Source organism: Myodes glareolus, chromosome 7 (genome assembly GCF_982192425.1).
Source record: "Myodes glareolus chromosome 7, mMyoGla1.1, whole genome shotgun sequence".
NCBI lineage: Eukaryota > Metazoa > Chordata > Mammalia > Rodentia > Cricetidae > Myodes > Myodes glareolus.
In genome coordinates this window covers 50,456,423-50,476,694 of record NC_142032.1, presented here as the reverse complement: position 1 = coordinate 50,476,694, position 20,272 = coordinate 50,456,423, and the positions used below count along the sequence as shown (strand labels likewise).

The following is a 20,272-nucleotide window of genomic DNA, read 5'->3' as shown; positions in this document are numbered from 1 at the left end:
GCCTTGGAATGATTCCTTTGTAAACTTTACCCACTCTTTGGTACATCAGATTATTGCAATTAATGAAACCCATGTTAAACCTATATGTGCTGAGGGATGGTGGAATGTCATGGCCCAGATTGGTGGTTGGGCACAGCGATGGGGAGGTGCCTTGTCCCTGGGGATCTTGGGACTAGTAGGGGTAGCAGTAGGTCTGCTCCTCTTAAAACGACTTCTAAACACCTTCACTAAGACTGAGCTTGTCCACTGTCAGGTGTTACTCAGTCTGGCCCATGACTCTCCTGGAAGTCATGAGATATGGCTGCAGATGCTGAAAAAATGAGGGTCTCCAAGGATGGGCAACCTGTGGGGTGACCCCCCGCATAAGACAGGGTATCAGGGGCCCAGTGATGGGTAAGGGAAGGTACTTCCCTCACAGGACCTAAGACAGGACCCCTCATTATAAAATAAAGTTGGGGGAATTGAGGGAATTGCTACCCCGAGTTATATTTCCCTGCCCCCATTTGAGGTGCTTATCTGCAAAGAATCTTAACTTCCCTCTGCTCCTGGAGTTGGATGAGGAAGTTTGAGTGCACATGATTATTCCTTGATCCCTGCTGGGGTCAGGTGACAGTCCCTACTGGGGGACAGATGAAGATGGAGTGCAAGTGATCAGTCCTTGACCCCTACTGGAGTCAGATGAAAGTTCCTCCTTGGGTCAGGTGACAGTCCCTTTGCAGCCCCCTCCCCATTTGGTGCCATGGTATAAAAGCTAGCCCCAGTAGAACAATAAAAGAGCTGCTGTTTCACCTCAACCTCGTGCTCTGTGGATTTCATTCAACCTGGACACCCTCCGCCGAGACTCGTGGTTCCAGACTGTGCTGGTGCGGTAGTAAGGTACTGAATCTAATAAATTGTATGGACAACCAGTGCTTCACTATATAATGGCTTTTATGATAAGTGACTTTTGTCAAATTGTAGGCTAAAGTAAGTATTCTGAGTGTGTTTAAGGGGGCTAAGTTGTGATGTGCAGCGGGCTAGATACATTGAATGTATTATGACAGGATACATTCCTGTCATATGACAAAACCAACTTGTGTTAGGTTCATTAGGATAATATTACTGTAAGTTGGAGGACATCTGTTATGCCATTAATATATCAACTCCTTTATATCCTTTCCTCTTCCATATTTTAACTCTTTCCTGTTCCTTGACTTTACTTCTACATCCACCAAGTACTTATCACCAGCTGTCTGACTTCAGGATGCCTCACTTTCATTTCATCATCGTTGTGATGTCATCTGGAAGCAACAACTCCTAGTAGATAAGATGTGAGGTCTGTTTAATCAAACCTCTTAAACTTCAGGGCACGGATATCTTTTAGATTATGGATTCGCTACTTGATAATTGCATGCAGTGGATGTAATCAATTTTCCCACTTATTAAACATTTAAGCTTTCCAAAAGTGTCTGACCCACTCACATTTTCCTTTCTGTGACATCTTTATATAAATTTATAGATGAGAGAGAGAGAGAAAAAGAGAGAGAGAGAGAGAGAGAGAGAGAGAGAGAGAGAGAGAGAGAGATTAGGATGATACCAGTTAGTCACTAGATTTACTTTTTTTTGAGATGGTATCTCAGAGTTGTTTTGATTTGTCTTTCTCTGATGTCTAAGGATGTTGAACATTTGCTTAAGTGTCTTTCTGCCATTTGACATTCTTCTGTGGAGAATTTTCTGTATTGATCTGTACCCCATTTTTAAATTGGATTATTTGGTAGTTTAATGTCTAGTTTCTTGAGTTCTTTATATATTTTGCAGATCAACCCTCTGTCAGATGTGAGGTGGGCGAAGATCTTTTTCCTTTCTGTAGGCAGGTGTTTTGTCTTATTGACTGTGTCTTTGCTTTACACAAGTTTCTCAATTTCAGGAGATTCCATTAATTAATTGTCAATCTCAGTGTCTGTGCTACTGGGGTTATATTTAGGAAGTGGTCTCCTGTGCCAGTGCATTCAAAGCTGCTTCCCACTTTCTTTTTTATGATGTTCAGTGTGGTTGGTTTTATTCTGAGGTCTTTGATCCATTTGTACTTTAGTTTTGTGCATGGTGATATATATGGATCTATTTTCATTATTCTTCATGTTGACATCTAGTTTTACCAGAACCATTTGTTGAAGATGTTTTCTTTTATTCGTTTTATATCTTTAGCTTCCTTGTCAAAAATCAGGCACTGATAGGTTGTGGGTTAATATCAGTGTCTTCAATTCTATTCAGTTGGTCCACCTGTCTATGTTTATGCCAATTCCAAGCTATTTTCATTACTGTAGCTGTATAATAGAGTTTGAAGTCAGGGATGGTGATGCTTCCAGATGTTCTTTTATTGTATAGGATTGTTTTTGTTCTCTTGGCCTTTTGTTTTTCCATATAAAATTTAATATTGTTCTTTTGAGGTCTGTGAAGAATTGTCTTGAGATTTTTATGTGTACTGCATTGAATCTGTATATTGTTTTTGATAAGATTGTTATTTTTGCTATATTGATCCTACCTATGCAAGATTGTGGGCGATATTTTAATTTTCTGATATCTTCTCAATTTCATTCTTCAAAGACCTTGTCTACAGGTATTTCACTTGTTTTGTTAGAGTTATCCCAAGATATTTCATGTTGTTTGTGGCTATTGTGAAGTCTGGTGTTTCTTTGGTTTCTTTTTCAGCCCTTTTATTATTGGTATATAGGAGAGATACTGATTTTTTTGTATTAATCTCATATCCTGCCATATTGCTGAATCTATTTATCAGGTGTAGGAGTTCCCTGGTAGCATCTTTGGAGTCACTTCTATATACTGTCATATCATAAGCAAATAGCAAAAGTTTGTTTTCTTCCTTTCCAGTTTATACTCTCTTGATTTCCTTTTGTTGTCTTATTGCTCTAGCTAGGACTTCAAGTACTATATTGAAACAGTCATTAAAAAAAACCTCCCAACCAAAAAAGGTCCTGATGGTTTCAGTGCAGAATTCTACCAGAACTTCAAAGAACTAATATTGATACTCAGCAAATTGTCCCACATCATAGAAGCAGAAGGAACACTGTGAAACTCTTTATGAGACTACAATTACCCTGCCATCCAAATCATACAAAAAAGCAATAAGAAAGAGAATTACAGACCAATCTCCCTCATGAACATTGATGCAAAATACTCAATAAAATACTGGGAAATGAACCCAAGGACACATCATAAAATTCATTTACCGTGATCAAGTAGGCTTCATCCTAGAAATTCAGGGATGGGTCACCATATGAAAATTTATCACTGTCATCTATCATATAAATAAACTAAGAGAAAAAACAACATGACCATCTCATTAGAAGTTAAAAAAGACTGACAAAATCCAACATCCCTTCATGATAAACATCTTGGAGGGATCAGAGATACAAGGAACATTTCTAAGCATAATAAAGGAAATATACAGTAAGCCAAGAACAAAATCAAACTAAATGGAAAGAAACTCAAAGCAATTCCACTAAAATCAGGAACAAGACAAAGCTGTCCATTCTCTTCATATCTATTCAATATAGTACCCTAGCATCTATCTCAACACCATAAGTGCTGAGTCATTTTGTGTTAAGTTGTGTTACCCATTGTGGGGTCCCACTCAGCTTGATGATCGCTTTGTCCTGAGACCAATTGCCCCATGTTGGGTGACAATTGTTAGGCCTCCTTAGCCTTCTTATTTCCTAGGGATAGGTGAGTGTGCTATCCACCTTTTCTGCAATCCCACGATGCAGGACAATCAGATGCAAAAGGGAGTCAAGTCAAAGCAGGAACTCAGTTTATTACTGTGAGCATCAGCTTATATAGGTTAAGTGATATGGTGTGATGTGGGGGTACCTCCAGCCAATGAGAGAAAGCCAAGCCCTCGCTCTGGCTAGAGGGGCCTCTACCTAGTTTTTACTGTTTCATTCTCACTGAGTTCCCTCAAACTTGAGCCAGGCTTTTCTCTGTCCTAAATGCCTTGAGGTACAGGCCCTGAGATAATTGTGGCCTAACATCCATCCATTTGCATGCAGACTACTTCTCATTTTCTCTTCTATCAGGTTCAGTGTGGTCAGATTTATATTGAGGTCTTTAATCCATTTGGACTTGAGTTTTGTGCATGGTGATAGATATGGATCTATTTTTTTCTTCTACAGGTTGACATTCAGTTATGGCAGCACCATTTGTTGTTCATCTCATCTTGATTTAATTTTGGTATGTAGTATCTATCTAGAAAATTGTTCATTTCTTTTATATTTTCCTATTTTGAGGAGTACAGTCTTTTGTAGTATGACCTAATGATTCTCTGAATTTCCTCAGTGTATGTTGCTATATCCTCCTTTTCATTTTTTATTTGTTAATTTGGATGTTCTCTCTCTGCCTTTTGATTAGTTTGGATAAGGGTTTGTCTATCTTGTTGATTTTTCAAGGAATCAGTCCTTTGTTTTATTGATTCTTTGTATTGTTTTCTTTGTTTCCATTTTATTGATTTCAGCCCTCAATTTGATTATTTCTTGTTTTCTAACCCTCCTGGATTAGTCTGCTTCTTTTTGTTCTAGAACTTTCTGGTGTGCTGTGAAGTCACTAGTGTGAGATTTCTCCACTTTCTTTATGTAGGCACTTAGTGCTATGAACTTTTGTCTTAGCACAGCTTTCATGCTGTCTAATAGGTTTGTGTACACTGTGCCTTCATTTTCGTTGAATTCTAGGAAGTCTTTAATTTCTTTCTTTATTTCCTCCTTGACTCAGAGGTGGTTCAGTCGAGCACTGTTCAATTTCCATTGCTGTACTTCTGCAATTAGTGTTGTTGTTAAATTCTAACTTTAAACCATGGTGATCCAATAAACTGCAAGGAGTTATTTTTTGTATATATTGAGGTTGCTTTGTTACCAAGGATGTGGTCAATTTTAGAGAAGGTTCAATGAGTTGCTGAGGAGAAGGTATATTCTTTTATATTAAAATTGTTTTTATTGAGCTATATATTTTTCCTCCTCTCTCCTCTTTTTTGTTTGATAAAGTAATTTTATTAAATTATAAAAGTTTCCATTTCCACCTGTCCTCCCAACACCCTCCCACTTCCCCCACTCCCTCTCCTCCTCCCTCTCCATCCCTAAGAGCAGTCAGGGTTTCCTGCCCTGTGGGAAGTTCAAGTTCCTCCCCCCTCCCTCCAGGTCCAGGAAGGTGAGTATCCGAACAGACTGGATCCCCAAAATCCAGTATATGCAGAGGAAACAAGTCTCAGTGTCATTGTCAATGGCTTCTCAGAAAGACCCCATGCCAGCCACATTCAGAGAATCTGGTTGGATCACGTGCTCGTTCAGTCCCAGTCCAACTGGCCTTGGTGAACTCTCATTAGATCAGTCCCCTTGTATCAGTGGGTGATCGCATCCCTTGCAGTCCTGATTTACTTTTTCATTTTCTTCCTCCTTCTGCTCCTCATTTGGACCTTGGGGGGCTCAGTCCGGTGCTCCAGTGTGGGTCTCCACCTGTATCGCCATCATCGTCGGATGAAGGTTCCCTCTGGTCTTGCCTTCTTTGCTCACATTCTCTTTCCTTCTGCTTCTCGTTTGGACCTAGGGAGTTAAGTCCAGTGTTCCAATGTGGGTCTCTGTCTCTATCTCCATCCATCGCCAGATGAAGGATCTATGGTGATAAGCAAAATATTCATCAGTATGGTTATGGGACAAGGCCGGTTCAGGCACCCTCTCCTCTGTCCAGAGAACAATCTGGGGATCTCTCCTTGGACCTGGGATCCCATATATAATCAAGTCTCCTGTAAACCCTAAAATGACTCCCTTAGTTGAAATATATTCTTCCCTGATCCCATATTCATCCTTCCTCCCTCCCCCCAATCCCGGTCCACCGAGCTTTCCTCATTCCTCCCCTACTCCCTTCTCTCTAACCCTCTCCCCTTCCAACAACCCTCCCCCCCCCCATGCACCCGAGGTTACCTGGGACTCTTGTTTATTTCCTATCTCCTGGCGGATAGCTAAATAATCTTCATCAGGTTCATCTTCTTATTTAGCTTCTCTAGGATCATGAATAATAGGCTCAAAGACCTTTAATTATGGTTAGAATCCACTTATGAGTGAATACATACCGTGTTCCTCTTTTTGGGTCTGGCTTACCTCACTCAGTAAAGCGTTTTCTATTTCCATCCATTTGCAAGCAAAATTCAAGATGTCATTGTTTTTTTTACCGCTGAGTAAAACTCTAATGTATATATGTTCCACACGTTCTTTAACCATTCTTCTATTGAGGGGCACCTAGGTTGTTTCCACGTTCTGGCTATTACAAATAGTGCTGCTATAAACATAGTTGAACAAATGCTTTTGTAGTATGTTAGGGAATCTCTAGGGTATATTCCCAAGAGTGGAATTGCTGGGTCCTGAGGGAGGTTGACTCCCAGTTTCCTGAGAAACCGCCACACTGATTTCCACAGTGGCTGCACAAGTTTGCATTCCCACCAACAATGGATGAGTGTTCCCCTCATTCCACATCCTTTCCAGCATAGGCTATCATTGGTGTTTTTGAGTTTGGCTATTCTGACAGGTGTAAGATGATATCTCAAAGTGGTTTTGATTTGCATTTCCCTGATCGCTAAGGAGGTTGAGCATGACCTTAAGTGCCTTTTGGCCATTCAAAGTTCATCTGTTGTGAATTCTCTGTTCAGATCAGTACCCCATTTTTTAATTGGGTTAATTAGAGTTTTTGTGTCTAGTTTCTTGAGTTCTTTGTATATTTTGGAGATCAGACCTTTGTCTGATGAGGGGTTTTTGAAGATCTTCTCCCAGTCGGAAGGTAGCCTTTTTGTCTTACTGACAGTGTCCTTTGCTTTACAGAAGCTTCTCAGTTTCAGTAGGTTCCATTTATTCATTATTTCTCTTATTGTCTGCACTCCTGGGGTTCTGCTTAGGAAGTGGTCTCCTGTGCCTATATCTTGTAGACTACTTCCCACTTTCTCTTCTAGCAGGTTCAAAGTGGTCGGATTAATGTTGATGTCTTTAATCCATTTGGACCTGAGTTTTGTGCATGGTGATAGATATGGATCTATTTTCATTCTTCTACAGGTTGACATCCAGTTATGCCAGCACCATTTGTTAAAGATGCTTTCCTTCTTCTATTGTATACCTTTAGCTCCCTTGTCGAAAATCAGGTGTTCATAAGTTTGTGGGTTAATATCCGGGTCTTCTATTCGATTCCATAGGTCGACTTCTCCTCTTTTACCTTCTCTCATGTTCCACATGCTCCGGTTAACTCAGGAGATCTTGTCTTTTTCTACTTCTCATGCACACTAGATCCTTGTATGTCTCTTTTGCTGTGCAGGTTCTCTGCGATTGTGAATTGTAGGTTTTTTGTTTGCTTTATGTCTAAAACCACTTTGAATTAGTGCATATGATATTTGTCTTTCTTGGTCTGGGTTACCTCACTCAATAAGAAGTTTTCTAGATCCATTCATTTGCCCACAAATTTCAAGATGTCATTAATTTTTTCTGCTGTGTTGTATTCCATTGTATAAATGTACCATATTTTCAGTATCCATTCTTTGATTGAGGGGCCTTTAGGTTATTCCCAGCTTCTGGCTATGACAAACATTGCTACTTTTTAGTTTGCTGAATGAATTCTTGCATTATCACCTACCCGTATCTTCCTCCAATAGATGCCAGCAGTGTCTTTGCTTTTTGGTCCAGTCCTTGCAGTGACTGTCTGTGTCTTTGAGAACTGTTCTAGGTCTGCTCTGTAATGTTGCTGTCTGTGTTTCAGGGAGCCACTGAGGTCTCTATTGTCCGGCTCTTTTGGTCTCTTCTCTTGGTTTGCTCTCTTGGTGTTCTCTGTGTAGTCCCAGCCTGTGCTTGAGATTTCCTCTCTTGGTCCCCCCTTGTGTAGCTGCAGCTTGTGTTTCAGAGTTCCTTTGAGGTTGCGTGGGTGGGAGGTGGTGGTGGTGGTGATTGGAGGGTTTTGGGGGTGGAGTGAAACTTGTAGCTTTCAGGGTCTGATTGGTCAGGTGGGGGTGTTGAAGCAGCTTACTTGTAGGAAGCTTGCCTATTGACTGGATAGAGAAGCTGAGGCAGGTGGGGGAGGGGCCCAGGATTTTGCCCTGGTATGGATGGCCTAGAGAGTGGGGTGCCCTACTGGTGAGTGGTCACTCACTGCTTGGTCCTTTCCTTGAATTTGCAGCCTGTGTTTCAGAGTTCCTCTGAAGTAGCAGGGGAAAGGTGGGTTTGGGGGCAAAGTGGGACTTGTAGTGTGAAGGGTCTGATGGATAGCGTCGTCAGTTCCGACTTCTAAATGCAAGTGTTTATAGTTACACATTCCCCCACAGAACTGCTTTTAATGCGTCCTAGAGGTTTTGTTGCATTGTGTTTTCATTTTCTTTTCTTTTCAGGAAAATTTTAATTTCTTTCTTCTTTGACCCATTTATTATTCAGAAATATATTGTTTAATCTGCATGCATTTTAATACTTACTAGAGATTCATTTGCTGTTGATTTTAAATTTTATGGTATTGTGGTCAGATAAGATACATGGTGTTACTTAAATTTTTGTGAATTTCTAAGATTTGTTTTGTGTCTTAGGATGTGATATATTTTGGAAAAGCTTCCATGACCTGCAGAATAGTGTGTACACTCACTGACTGAGTAGAACGTATAATCTTTGATGTTTGATTGCAATACTGTGTAGACATCTGCCTGCACGTAGTCATAAAAAGGCACCCACATATGTAAAAGAAACTCTTCTAGAACTCAAGGCGGTCATCAAACCACACACACTAATAGTAGGAGACTTCAACACTCCTCTCTCACCAATGGACAGGTCAACCAGACAGAAACCTAACAGAGAATTGAGAGATCTATTGAAGGTATTGAATCAAATGGACTTAACAGACATCTATAGAACACTCCACCCAAATAGGAAAGAATATACCCTTTTCTCTGCAGCTCATGGAACCTTCTCGAAAATTGACCACATACTCGGTAACAAAGCAAACTTCCACAGATACAAAAAAATATTAGTAACTACCTGTGTCTTGTCAGATCACCATGGACTAAAATTAGAATTCAACAACAATGCTCCCCCCAGGAAGCCAACAAACTCATGGAAACTGAACAGTCAACTACTAAATCACCCCTGGGTCAAGGAAGAAATAAAGAAAGAAATTAAACTCTTCCTTGAATTTAATGAAAACAAAGACACAACATACTCAAACCTATGGGACACTATGAAAGCAGTGCTAAGAGGAAAGTTCATAGCACTAAGTGCCCAATTAAAGAAAGCATCTTTTTAAATTTAAATTTTATTTTACTTTATTTATTTAAGACAGGGTCTAATTATGTAGCCCTGACTGCTGTGTAATGTGCTATGTAATTACGCTGGCCTGGAGCTCATAGAGATCTAACTGCTTCTCACTCCAGAGCATGTGATTAAAAATGTGCATCATTGTGTCTGACTGTTTTTGTTTTTTTTCTTTAAAAATAGTATTTGACAAATTAATAATGTACATAACATATTACGATTATGAGCATCCATTCCCTCTTATCGCCCTCCCACCCCAGTCAACTACACTATAAATTCCATTTTCCATATTTGTGCCTTTTGTTTTGTGACCTATTAAGTTTAACCTGGGTCGTTTGCATGATCATCAGTGTCAGCTATCTATCAGAGCCTGGTGGACTCACCAGGATGCCCATAAACAAAGACAGTGACTTCCCCTCCTTCTGCCACCTGTGAGAGCCAATAGTTTCCCAGGGAGAGGTAATGCTCCAAGATCCCTCCACACCCACCCCAGTTTCTGACTGGCTGTTGGCAGGACCAATAATGTTCTAGACGAGTGCAAGGAATAGCAGTTGCTGCCGGCTTATGATTGAAGCTGCTCTGCCTTCCCTAGAAGGCAGCATTTTCCAGCCTTTCTTCCCATCATTGGCTTTTACCTTCTTTCTGCTCCCTCCCTCTTCTGTGATGCTCCCTTAACCTTAAAGGGTGGTATAAATAACCCATTAAAGGCTGAGGGTTCACCTGCCACTCATTCTCAGCCCTCTGAGAAGCCGTGAATCTCTGCTACTCACAGCTATTCACTGTAAATAGATTCTTCTATGATCATGATTAGAGGAGCCGTTGTCTATGGATATAAACAAAAATATTTAGAAGGGAGTTTAACATGTCAAATCAGCGAAGCATTAGTCGTAATTCCACTCCCAGGGCCTATGACTTCCTACACTTGGGCTTTGATTAGGTTCACAATACCATATAGGAATTCCTCCTTGTTCAAACCAAGAGAGGTTGGTTACTTTGGGAACAGCCTCACCACTATTGTATCAGCGGGCACCTCTTGATTGGCAGGTTAGTGTTTTAGGTCACAGGCTTCAACGTTGTATAAGACTGTTAAGTTTGCTTCTCTAGAAGCTCCCATAGCACTTTCTTGTATTATGTGCAGTAGGCAGCAGGGAATGACCTTGCAGTTCAATTCTACATTGATTTTATTATGTCCTACAGTCTTGGTGCATGCTGCCTGTAGCAATAGGATCATGCCGTGTAGTCATGATGGGGCAGATAAGGGTAACGGTAATGCCCTGTGTTGTTTTGGGAACCTCTGAAGCTGTCCTAGCCAAATTCAAGAGGAGATACTCTGCAGCTGGTACTGGGATATTCATTTGGTCACTCATGGTTTCTGGAATTGGCAGTGTTTACCCATGTAGGGTCCCTCTGTTCAAACTTAAAATGTGTTTTAAAAATTAGATCACAGACTTAAATGTTTCCATATATCCTCTAGTATACTTAGTTATGGTTGCTTTCCACCTTACCTCTTTCCTTCATCCATCTCATCTTCTTCCCTGTTGAAAGGAGGTCGCTTGTTGGTTCCTGACTGCTCAGACCTGAAATAATCACACAGAAACTATATTATTTAAATCAGTGCTTGGCTCATTAGCTCTGGCTTCTTATTGGCCAACTCTTATATCTTAATTTAACCCATTTCTAGTAATCTGTGTATCACCATGGGGCTGTGGCTTACTGACTAAAGTTCTGGTTTCTGTCTCCAGTGGGGCTACATGGCTTCTCCCTGACTCTGCTTTCTTCTTCCCAGCATTCAGTTTAGTTTTCCACACCTACCTCTATTCCCTGTGTAGGCCCAGGACCGTTTCTTTATTAATCAATGGTATTCACAGCATAAGGGGGGAATTCCACATCACTTCCCCATTTAAGCCTCATTAGCCCAGGATGCCCTTTCTAATTTTATTTTCACCGTATATATCTCTTTAGGATGTTTTCTCTCCATTTCCTCAACTGGATCTTTTGTGTTCTGTATAAATCTTTCAAGATTAAACACAAAGATAAATTAAAATACACATAAAAAGAGTGAGAGAATGTAATCTTTGTCTCTCTGGGTCTGGGTTATTTCACTAAGTGTAATGTTTTCCAGTGGTCTCCATTTCTCTGAGCATTTCTTCATGATTGAAAGAAATTCCCGTGTTTTAATGTACCACGTTTTTATTATCTGTTCATCATTTAGTGGGTATCTAGCTTGAATCCATTTCCTAGCTAGAGGGTAGTAAAGAACATGGATGTGCAGGTGTCTCTATTGTAGGGTACAGAGTATGTATCTGGGAGTGGTACAGCTGTGTCATATGGCAGGTCTATGTTTAGCTTTTTGATGGATCTCCACAGTGATTTCTGAGTGATAGTACCAGTTTACACTCCTACCAGCAGTTAGTAAGGACTTCCCTGGTGTGGGACAATTGTCTATATTCTGTCAGTTATGTTTTAAATAACCACTAATTGGCCAATAGCTAGGCAGGACGTATAGGAGGGACAACCAGACAGGAGTAGAGGTGAGTCAATAAGAACAGGAGAATTCTGGGAAGGAGGAAGTCCATTCCTCTGCAGTCGTGAGCCCGACCACATAAGAAGCAAGATGTAATCCACCCTGCTGAAAAAGGTACTGAGCCATGTGGCTAACATAGACAAGAATAATGGGCCAATATAAGCTATAAGAGTCATTAAAAAGCCTGAGCTAATGGGCCAATCAGTTTACCATTAATATAGACCTCTGTGTGATTTCTTTGAGGCTAAATGGCTGTGGGACCTGGTGGGAGGCAGGACAGAAACCCAGACAACACTTCCCTACTTTGTTTTCAGTAGTTGTCACTTTATTTCTTTTTTCTTTTCTTTTTTAAAAACTTCTTAAAGATTCTCTATGAATCATGCACCCCAGTCCCACCCATCTCCCCATCCCTCTACATCTGTCCTCCACCCTTGCCTCGCTATCCCTCAATATCTGTCCTCCTCCCTTGCCTCCCTGTTCTTCCATATCTGCCTTCCACCCTTGTCTCCCCATTCCTCTATATCTGCTCTCCACCCTTGTCTCCCTATCCCTCAATATCTATCCTCCTTCCTTGCCTCCCCGTTCCTCCATATCTACCTTCCACACTTATCTCCCCATCCCTCTATGCCTGCCCTCCACCCTTGTCTTCCCATTCCTCTATATCTGTTCTCCACCCTTGTCTCCCTATCCCTCAATATCTATCCTCCTCCCTTGAGTCCCCGTTCCTCCATATCTGCCTTTCACCCTTCTCTTCCCATCCCTCTGTATCTGCCCTTCACCCTTGTAACCCCCCACCCCAACAAATAAATGAAATCTCACTATGGAACTTGCAGTGTGTCACAGTGTGTCACACAATAAACTATTTTGCCCATATAGCTTTACTTGCAAATGTTCATTGCAAAGAGTCATTGGTCTGGTTCAAGACCTCTGGTTTCTGCTACACTATCAATACTGGATCCTTTTTGGGACTTCTTTTGATATCCTATTGTTGCCCTGTGTCATGGAGATCCTGCAGTTTCGGTTCTTCAGGGCTGGCCTCTTTTCCATGTTCCAGCAATTCTTAGATTAGGTAGATGGTAGCTGACTTGGTCAGCCTGCCTGTTTTCCTGTGCCCGCTCCACTCGTGCCAGCTCTCCTGCTTTCCCCAGGCCAAGGGCAGGGCCAGAACTTGAGTGCTGCCTCTGGCGAGGGGTGGGGCCATCTCTCCCACTTTCAGAGCAAGCTCTGATGTATGTATAGTCTTGCCCATCCATAATACGAGCGGAGGTGCTTAGTCTTACTACAACTTGATGTGCCATGTTTTGTTGATATCAGACCTGTCCTTTCCCAAACAGAAATGGAGGAATGGATTGGGGGTGGGAATAGAGGGAGGATTGGGGGAGGGACTGGGAAGAGAGGACGAAGAACAAACTGCGGCCAAATAAATAGTAAATGAAGTTGTTTAAAAGAAAAGAAAGTCTTTACCTGTGCCTCTATCTTCTTTTTTTAAACCTAGAAGCATTTTTCTAGAAATTTCATTAATTTTTTATATATAACCTACTTTATTTAATCGAGAATGTTTAATTTTTTCTTTTGTTTTTGTTGGAAATATAATGCATCCATTTATTTATTTTACACCCCAGTCACAGTTTTTCCTCCCTCCTTTTCTCCCAGTCCCATTCCCTCAACTTCCCTCTGCCTTGTATTATTCACAGTTATGATAATCACTATTATTAACTATTAGATGCATTTCATTGAATCTTTTACCCCAGTCTTCCCTCATACAACGATACAGAAGGAAGGAGGAAATGCATTTTGCTTTTCTGTATATAACTACACTGAGTTCAGGCATCCAGGACTTTTCATACTTGCTAATAGTATAGGCTGAATGGAACTTAGAATGTTTCTAAAACACTACAGATACTATTTGACTGCATTGTAATTATACTATTGTGTGCATGGATTCTAGCAATTCTTTTATTCTAACTGTTGATTAAGACATACGAAACCCAAGTCATGAATGTAAAATCACAGCACTTTCTGACTCAGTCGTTTCTATTTCATTTGGTTTCCATGAACATGTGTCTGTTCTATCGAGTTAAGTCGGGCAGTGGTGATGCATGCCTTTAGGTCCAGCACTCAGGAGGCAGAGGCAGGTGAATCTCTGAGTTCTGAGTTGGAGACAGGAAGATTTCAGGGTATTTGAGGCTAGTTGGGCTACATAAAGAGTTCTGGAGCAAACAGGACTGCAGAATTAAACTTGTCTCAGAAAACAAAACAAAATCCAAAGCAAAACCTTAAAGTATTGTAGTGTGCAATGATCTTTTCTATGTGTCTGTTTCTTCATAATCCACAGATTACATTGAGATTTAATTGGTGATTCTACGAGATAATACTTGGCACACTGAAAATATACAGAAGAATTAGAACTATTAGTTTGAGGTCTTTCAGATTGTTTAAGGCCACTGTGAGAAGAGAAATGATAAGTATAAAGAATAAATTTTATTTTACATACAAATGTTTTCAATGTGGTTACAGGAAGAAGCTATTGCTCTTCTCTATTAGAAGGTCCAAGTCTTTTTCTGAGCCTCCTCATGGCTGACTTCATCTCCTGGTTCCTCAGAGTGTAGATCAAAGGGTTGAGCAGAGGGGAGATGACCGTGAAGGTGACAGAGATGGCTTTGTCTGTGGGGAGGGCAGTGAATGGCCGGGCATAGACATAGATGCCGGGCACAAAGTGCAGGGTGACCACAGTGATGTGGGAGGTGCAGGTGGAGATGGCTTTCTTTCTGCCCTCTCCTGAATGAGACCGAAGCATGATCAGGATGACTGTGTATGATACCACCAACAACATAAACCACAGAATAGCAACCAGGCCATTATTGGAAATCATCAGCATCTCCAGAACAAAGATGTCTGTGCAGGCAAGTCTGATGACCTGTGGGACATCACAGTAGAAAGTGTCAAGAACATTGGGTCCACAGAATGGAAGTGTCAGCAAGAGAGAAATCTGTACAATGGAGTGGATAAAGCCTCCTATCCAGGAGGCCACTATTAACCCAATGCAACGGTCTCTGCTCATGATGGTCACATAATGGAGGGGCTTGGAGATGGCCACATATCGATCTAGAGCCATCACTGACAGAGAAAACACATCCACTCCTCCAATAAGGTGGAAGAAGAACATCTGAGTGAGGCAGCCATTGAACGAGATGCTCTTCCTGTCTGAGAGAAGGTCCACCAGGACCTTGGGTGCAGTGATGGAGGAAAAGCAGATGTCGGCAACAGACAAATTCCTGAGCAAGAAGTACATGGGGGTGTGAAGGCGCGGCTCACAGGTCACGGTGACCATGATGAGAAGGTTCCCCAGCAGAGTTGTCACATACACCATGAAAAGGAAAAGAAACAGCAGCACACTGACTTCATGACTCTGGGTCAGGCCAAGGAAAATAAGTTCTTTGACCCTGGTGTAATTTTCCATCTTTATTAAATCAGTGTCTTTCTGAACTGTTTTATTTCAAGCCTCTCTGTATTTATCTTGCTTTCGTAAGTTCCTAGGATGAAATTGAATTCTGCTTTTTCATCGTGCTTAAAAGTGATCAAGTCTTCTGCATTTTAAATATTATAATCAGTTTGGTAATCAAATGAAATTACCACCCACAAAAGAGTTATTATTTCCCTACAGAACAATGTTAGGAAAGAAAAAAATATTAAGTACTGACACTTAAGCATCATCTTTTAAAAAGAAAACATTACTGAGGTACAGTTTAATGTTTTATCAGGGTTTTCTGCTTTAATAAATTTTATTCAAATTTCTTGGTCAGTTATCTTACTATGGTTGACTTTTTAAGAACATAGTGTGGAAGTGCCACATTCAGGTTCCTGTGTTTGTCCCCATTGTATTGACACTGTTATCAATTTTCTACATTGTACGAATCACATTTGGACAAAGGACATATGGAAGTTTTGGTTATCTGACACATGATTTTTTTTTCCCTAAAAGAAGAGCCATACTTCTAGAGAGGGAGGAAGTTCGAACACTGTATTAGGACAGTGTAGCACTGAATTTACTCTTTCATATCCTACCACTGATTAGCTGGGCTACGGGGGTTCTGAATTATCCACCGTGGATTCTATGGACAGTATTGATCTGAGCAATCAGGGAGAAGGAAGAAGCTGGGTCAAGGGGGACTCACATGGAAGGCCAGAGGACTGAAGAAGGATGTAGCTTTTGTGACTTAGTGTGGGTTCCCAATTTCAGCCCTTGCCAAAGGAAAGACACTGACTGGAGATCTGCTCCCCTCTCCTGTTGTGGTCCTCATTCTCCTCTCCTGTCTGCATCACCATCATCATCATATCCATTTGTAGATTGCTGAGGAAGAGTCACTGTGGAGTTAGGGTTTTTGGACAATCTTCTCGTCTCAAAAGCAGTGCAGTCCCTCAGTGTAGGCAGTGCCAGTGAAGGGTCTTTCCTGGGAAGCAGTCCTCAAAGTGAAGGGCTCACTGTGTATTCCTATGAGAAAGGGGATTTTAATTATTTCTAGTAGCTGAAGAAAGGTGAACTATTTTCCCCAAACTCAGTACACTGCTACATTGTGAAAGTGAAGTTCAGTATGATTATGTTTGTTTCCAAAGCCATTTGATGTCGTACAGCAGCAATTGTACAAGAATTCAGGAGGATTATGTTATTTATTCAAGTCAATTTTAGAGTTCAAGGTAGTAGAAAAAAGTCTCACATGAGTTACTTGTTTAAAGCATTGTAAAGTTTCCAGGTAAATCTGAAGTTAGCACAAAAACACCCTCGTGTATCACACATCTGTAGGAGTTCCCGTAAGGCTGCAGAGCAGACCATGTTCAGAAAACGGAGCCAGACTCCCTCAAGTTAAATTCAGTTGCATTCCTCACACTGAATTGATTAGGAATTTCAGAGGCAAACATTTTGCCTTTCAGTCCTTTCTCCCGCTTCTGTGGTGCTTACAGCACTGAGGGGGTTGGACTCACAATACAGACACAAGTGCAGTGAAGTTTTACTCTGGAAAAATGTTCAGTCTGATGGAAACACAGGTATTTAAGTCAATCCACAGCCATGGGAACCACAGCAGCATTCTGTCTAGGGCTTGTGTGGGAAGGGTTTCTAGAGGAGGCAAAGATTGTCACGGTCTGGAAGAATAACAGAGGTGGAAAACCAACACCAGTCGGTGGTGAAATGGCACAGCCATGCAGAGGACACAAAAAGCAGTGCAGTCCCTCAGTGTAGGAAGTGCCAGTGAAGGGTCTTTTCTGGGAAACAGACCGTCCCATCAGTCCTCACCTCATTCAGACATATTTCCTTCTCGGTTGCATTCCATGCTTCTTAGGTATTGTTTGATAAACGAATGAGTGATTTAAGCCCACTACCTCCTAAGTCTGTGTTTCATGTGAGCAGGCTTGCATAATCAGGAGGATATAGAAACAGAATGGACCTGCATTGTCCCCCCGCCCAACTGAGGCTATATGGTTTTACATATTGTCTTACAGTGACATTTGAAAACATCTGGCTGAGGAATCTCATTTGATAGAAACTCCTTACATTGGTTTTTAACATGCAGGAGCGACACAGTAAGCAACTGAAAGACTCTCAACAAATTCCAAATGACTTATCTATACTGCATCCTTTTCTTATATATTCTACATCCTTTTAAATACATTTGTATTACCAGTACTTGACACCCACCTCTGTTGTGCTTGTCAGTGAGATGATCATCTTTGGCCTGAAATACCTGATATCACTGGAAAATATTCAAAGTCAACTTTGTTATATGTAATCAATGACAGCATTTGAATTTCAGCAATCCAAACTTACTGTTAGATAGCTAGCTACTAAATATCTTTACCTGTTATCTTTGATCCTAAAACTTCAAGTGGAAATCATATGCTATTTGGTGCAGCATTCAACAACATTAATTCTTGGAAAAAAATGTACTATTGAAGATTTAATTGTCCTTGCTCCATTTTCAGGAGAGAGATGGCAAACTCAAGGATTTGCCTAGTTAAGGTTCTTGAACTTGGACAGTGTTTCTGTCTCATGCTCAAACCCTTTAACCTCAGGCTTAATGTAAGAATGACAAAGGGAATGTCATTGGGCAGGGAAGTAGCAGTAACTGGTTCTGGTTTTGATGATGTAGTTTCAATGGGATTCATTAAATTGCTATCAAAACTCGCATGTGCACGCACGTACACATCAGCACATTTTGGCTGGTGTCCGAATTCCTGAGAGGCCACAGAAGAGACTGTTTGATTTGTGTATTCAACATTTTGCCCTGGGATTATGTGTTGTGTCCTGATCCCTTAGTCTCAGGTCTATTATGAGAGTTAGACAGAGGGTAACTCTTGGGCAAGGATGTGGAATTGAAGTGGCGAGTTTCACTGGTGGTGATGGAATTTCAGTGGTAATTATTAAATTGTTGTTGGCAGATACACTGATATATAAAGAAACAATGACCTGTTATGGAAAAAACCCACTACATTGTCTGTGTTCAGGTTGTCAACAGGAGAGCAATCAAATCCATCCCTGTATTCCCAGCTTATTCTGCTCTTATAAAGCATACCAAACCACATATCGAAAAACTTCTAGGGTTCTTATTTATCTTTTCAAAAACTATGAAAGATGTGCATTTGAATGTATATCCTTGTACCATGGAAACAGGCTGTGAAGAAGTTAGAAAGATTGGACCTCTAGTGGTCTCATAACTCTTCACATCAAGCAGAAAGCAATGGAGGCTCCTGAACCTAACTGTTGCAATTTCTAGGGCCACAAACTCTGTTCCATCACAGCGATCCAGGGTTAGACAAACATTTAGTTTGACTTTTTTAAAATTTCTTTTCCAGACATTTATCTAGTGTGGTTAGTGAAGAGCAACTGTTATGACGAAAGGAGCAGGATCAATACAGGTAGAAGAGGCAAGGGTACCCTTGTCAAAACGATGAACAGTTTCACAAATGAAGCATAATCAGACAGTAAGAGAAGCCTTTGGGCTATGTAATACACCTTGTTGAAGAAGAATTTGAATAAACATGTCTTTATATTTTGTTATGTAAGATTGGCGTTTAATGTTAAAAATAAAACTGAAACAAAGCAATGGGCACACAGCGGCCAGAACCATTCCCACCTGAATGGCCATGCCTTCCTCTCAGAGCCAGGATGTTGTCTGGGCCCAAACTTCTGCCTAGGTACATGTCTGGTCCATGGCCCAGCACCACCGGGGTCTACGTTGATGTCTGTGTCCATTGTTCCCTCAGGAGGTCTTAGGTAGGAACCATGTGAGATGAAATTAGAGGGCTATGCTGATCTGGCCCCACCTCTTCCCTGCCTGGGAAAGCTGACCTTACCTCTCCCTGGCCACTACATGCAGAGAATTGGCCCCTGCACTTGGGAGAGACGGCCCCCACCTCTCACCAGAGGTGAAGATGAATCTTCCCTGAGGGCATGCATATAGGAAAGCTAACTTCATCCCTCCACTGGAGGCGGGTGGCTCCAGTGGCTCACTCTGACCCAACAAGGCCTTGGGTTGACCCACCCTCGAATTTACCCAATCAGGGTCCTGCTGAAGCTCGTGAAGGGACTGGTTCTGTGGAACAATACCTGCAAGGTCTCCAAGACTCAGGGCGGCCACAGAATACCCACAGAGGAACTCACAGAGGGTATAATGTATGACACACTGAAGCATCCAATGCCATACAGTTATGACTGTATAGGCAAATGTGTCATCATTTAGAGAGAATTATGCTACTGGTATTTTATGATACTGTATTATAAACTCTTGTGTATTTCAAAACCTAGAGGCTTTATTGTTTCATTTTCCTTTTGCTCTTGTTGAGAATGGGTGTTCCGTAGCCCAGGCTGACCTCAAACTCACTGCGGAGCTGATCACTGGTGCAAGTGCTCCAAGGATTTTCATTAGGTGTTTAGCATTTGAAATACCTTCTTCCTGGTTGTCAAGATTCTGGTTCAAAGATCAGAACAGTATCTTGAAATTAAAGCAAATCTATAAACAATGAACTTCTCGGTTCACTGGGACTCTCGAGATGAGAGGTCTCAGTGGTGCCTTCTGTCATGTTCTCTTAAGCCTTCTTAGGCGCAGGAAGTCCCATTGTAAGCATAAATGTACCTAATTATAAAGCACTTGTATTTCAGTGACTCCATATCTTTCATTTCTTCATAAAGCGTAGAGAAAAGGAGAAGAAAATCATTGAAATATGCTGCATAACCCAGGGCACTTCACTAAACCAAACAGAACCCCAAGCATCAAAATGGTGGCACGTCACCATCGTAATTTTTATGTAAGTGCGTCACATTCACTATTTCCCTTTCTACCTGGTGATGAGGAAAACAGTGAGTTAGGTCACATATGGAAGCAGAATTAACTTTAGCATATACGAAGAGCTTTTGTCATTGCAACGAAGAGGCTAAGTAGATGCAGCCTTTGCA

General features: G+C 41.2%; 1 protein-coding gene across 1 annotated transcript; it reads right to left on the bottom strand.

Annotated features, from left to right (window-relative positions):
- Nucleotides 1-14,350: 14,350 nt before the first annotated feature.
- LOC148121395 (olfactory receptor 4D10-like) lies at nucleotides 14,351-15,286 on the bottom strand. Its single transcript, XM_087907609.1, has one exon. It carries the CDS (start codon nucleotides 15,284-15,286, stop codon nucleotides 14,351-14,353), a length of 936 nt encoding a protein of 311 aa, XP_087763735.1.
- Between the last annotated feature and the right edge of the window lie 4,986 nt (nucleotides 15,287-20,272).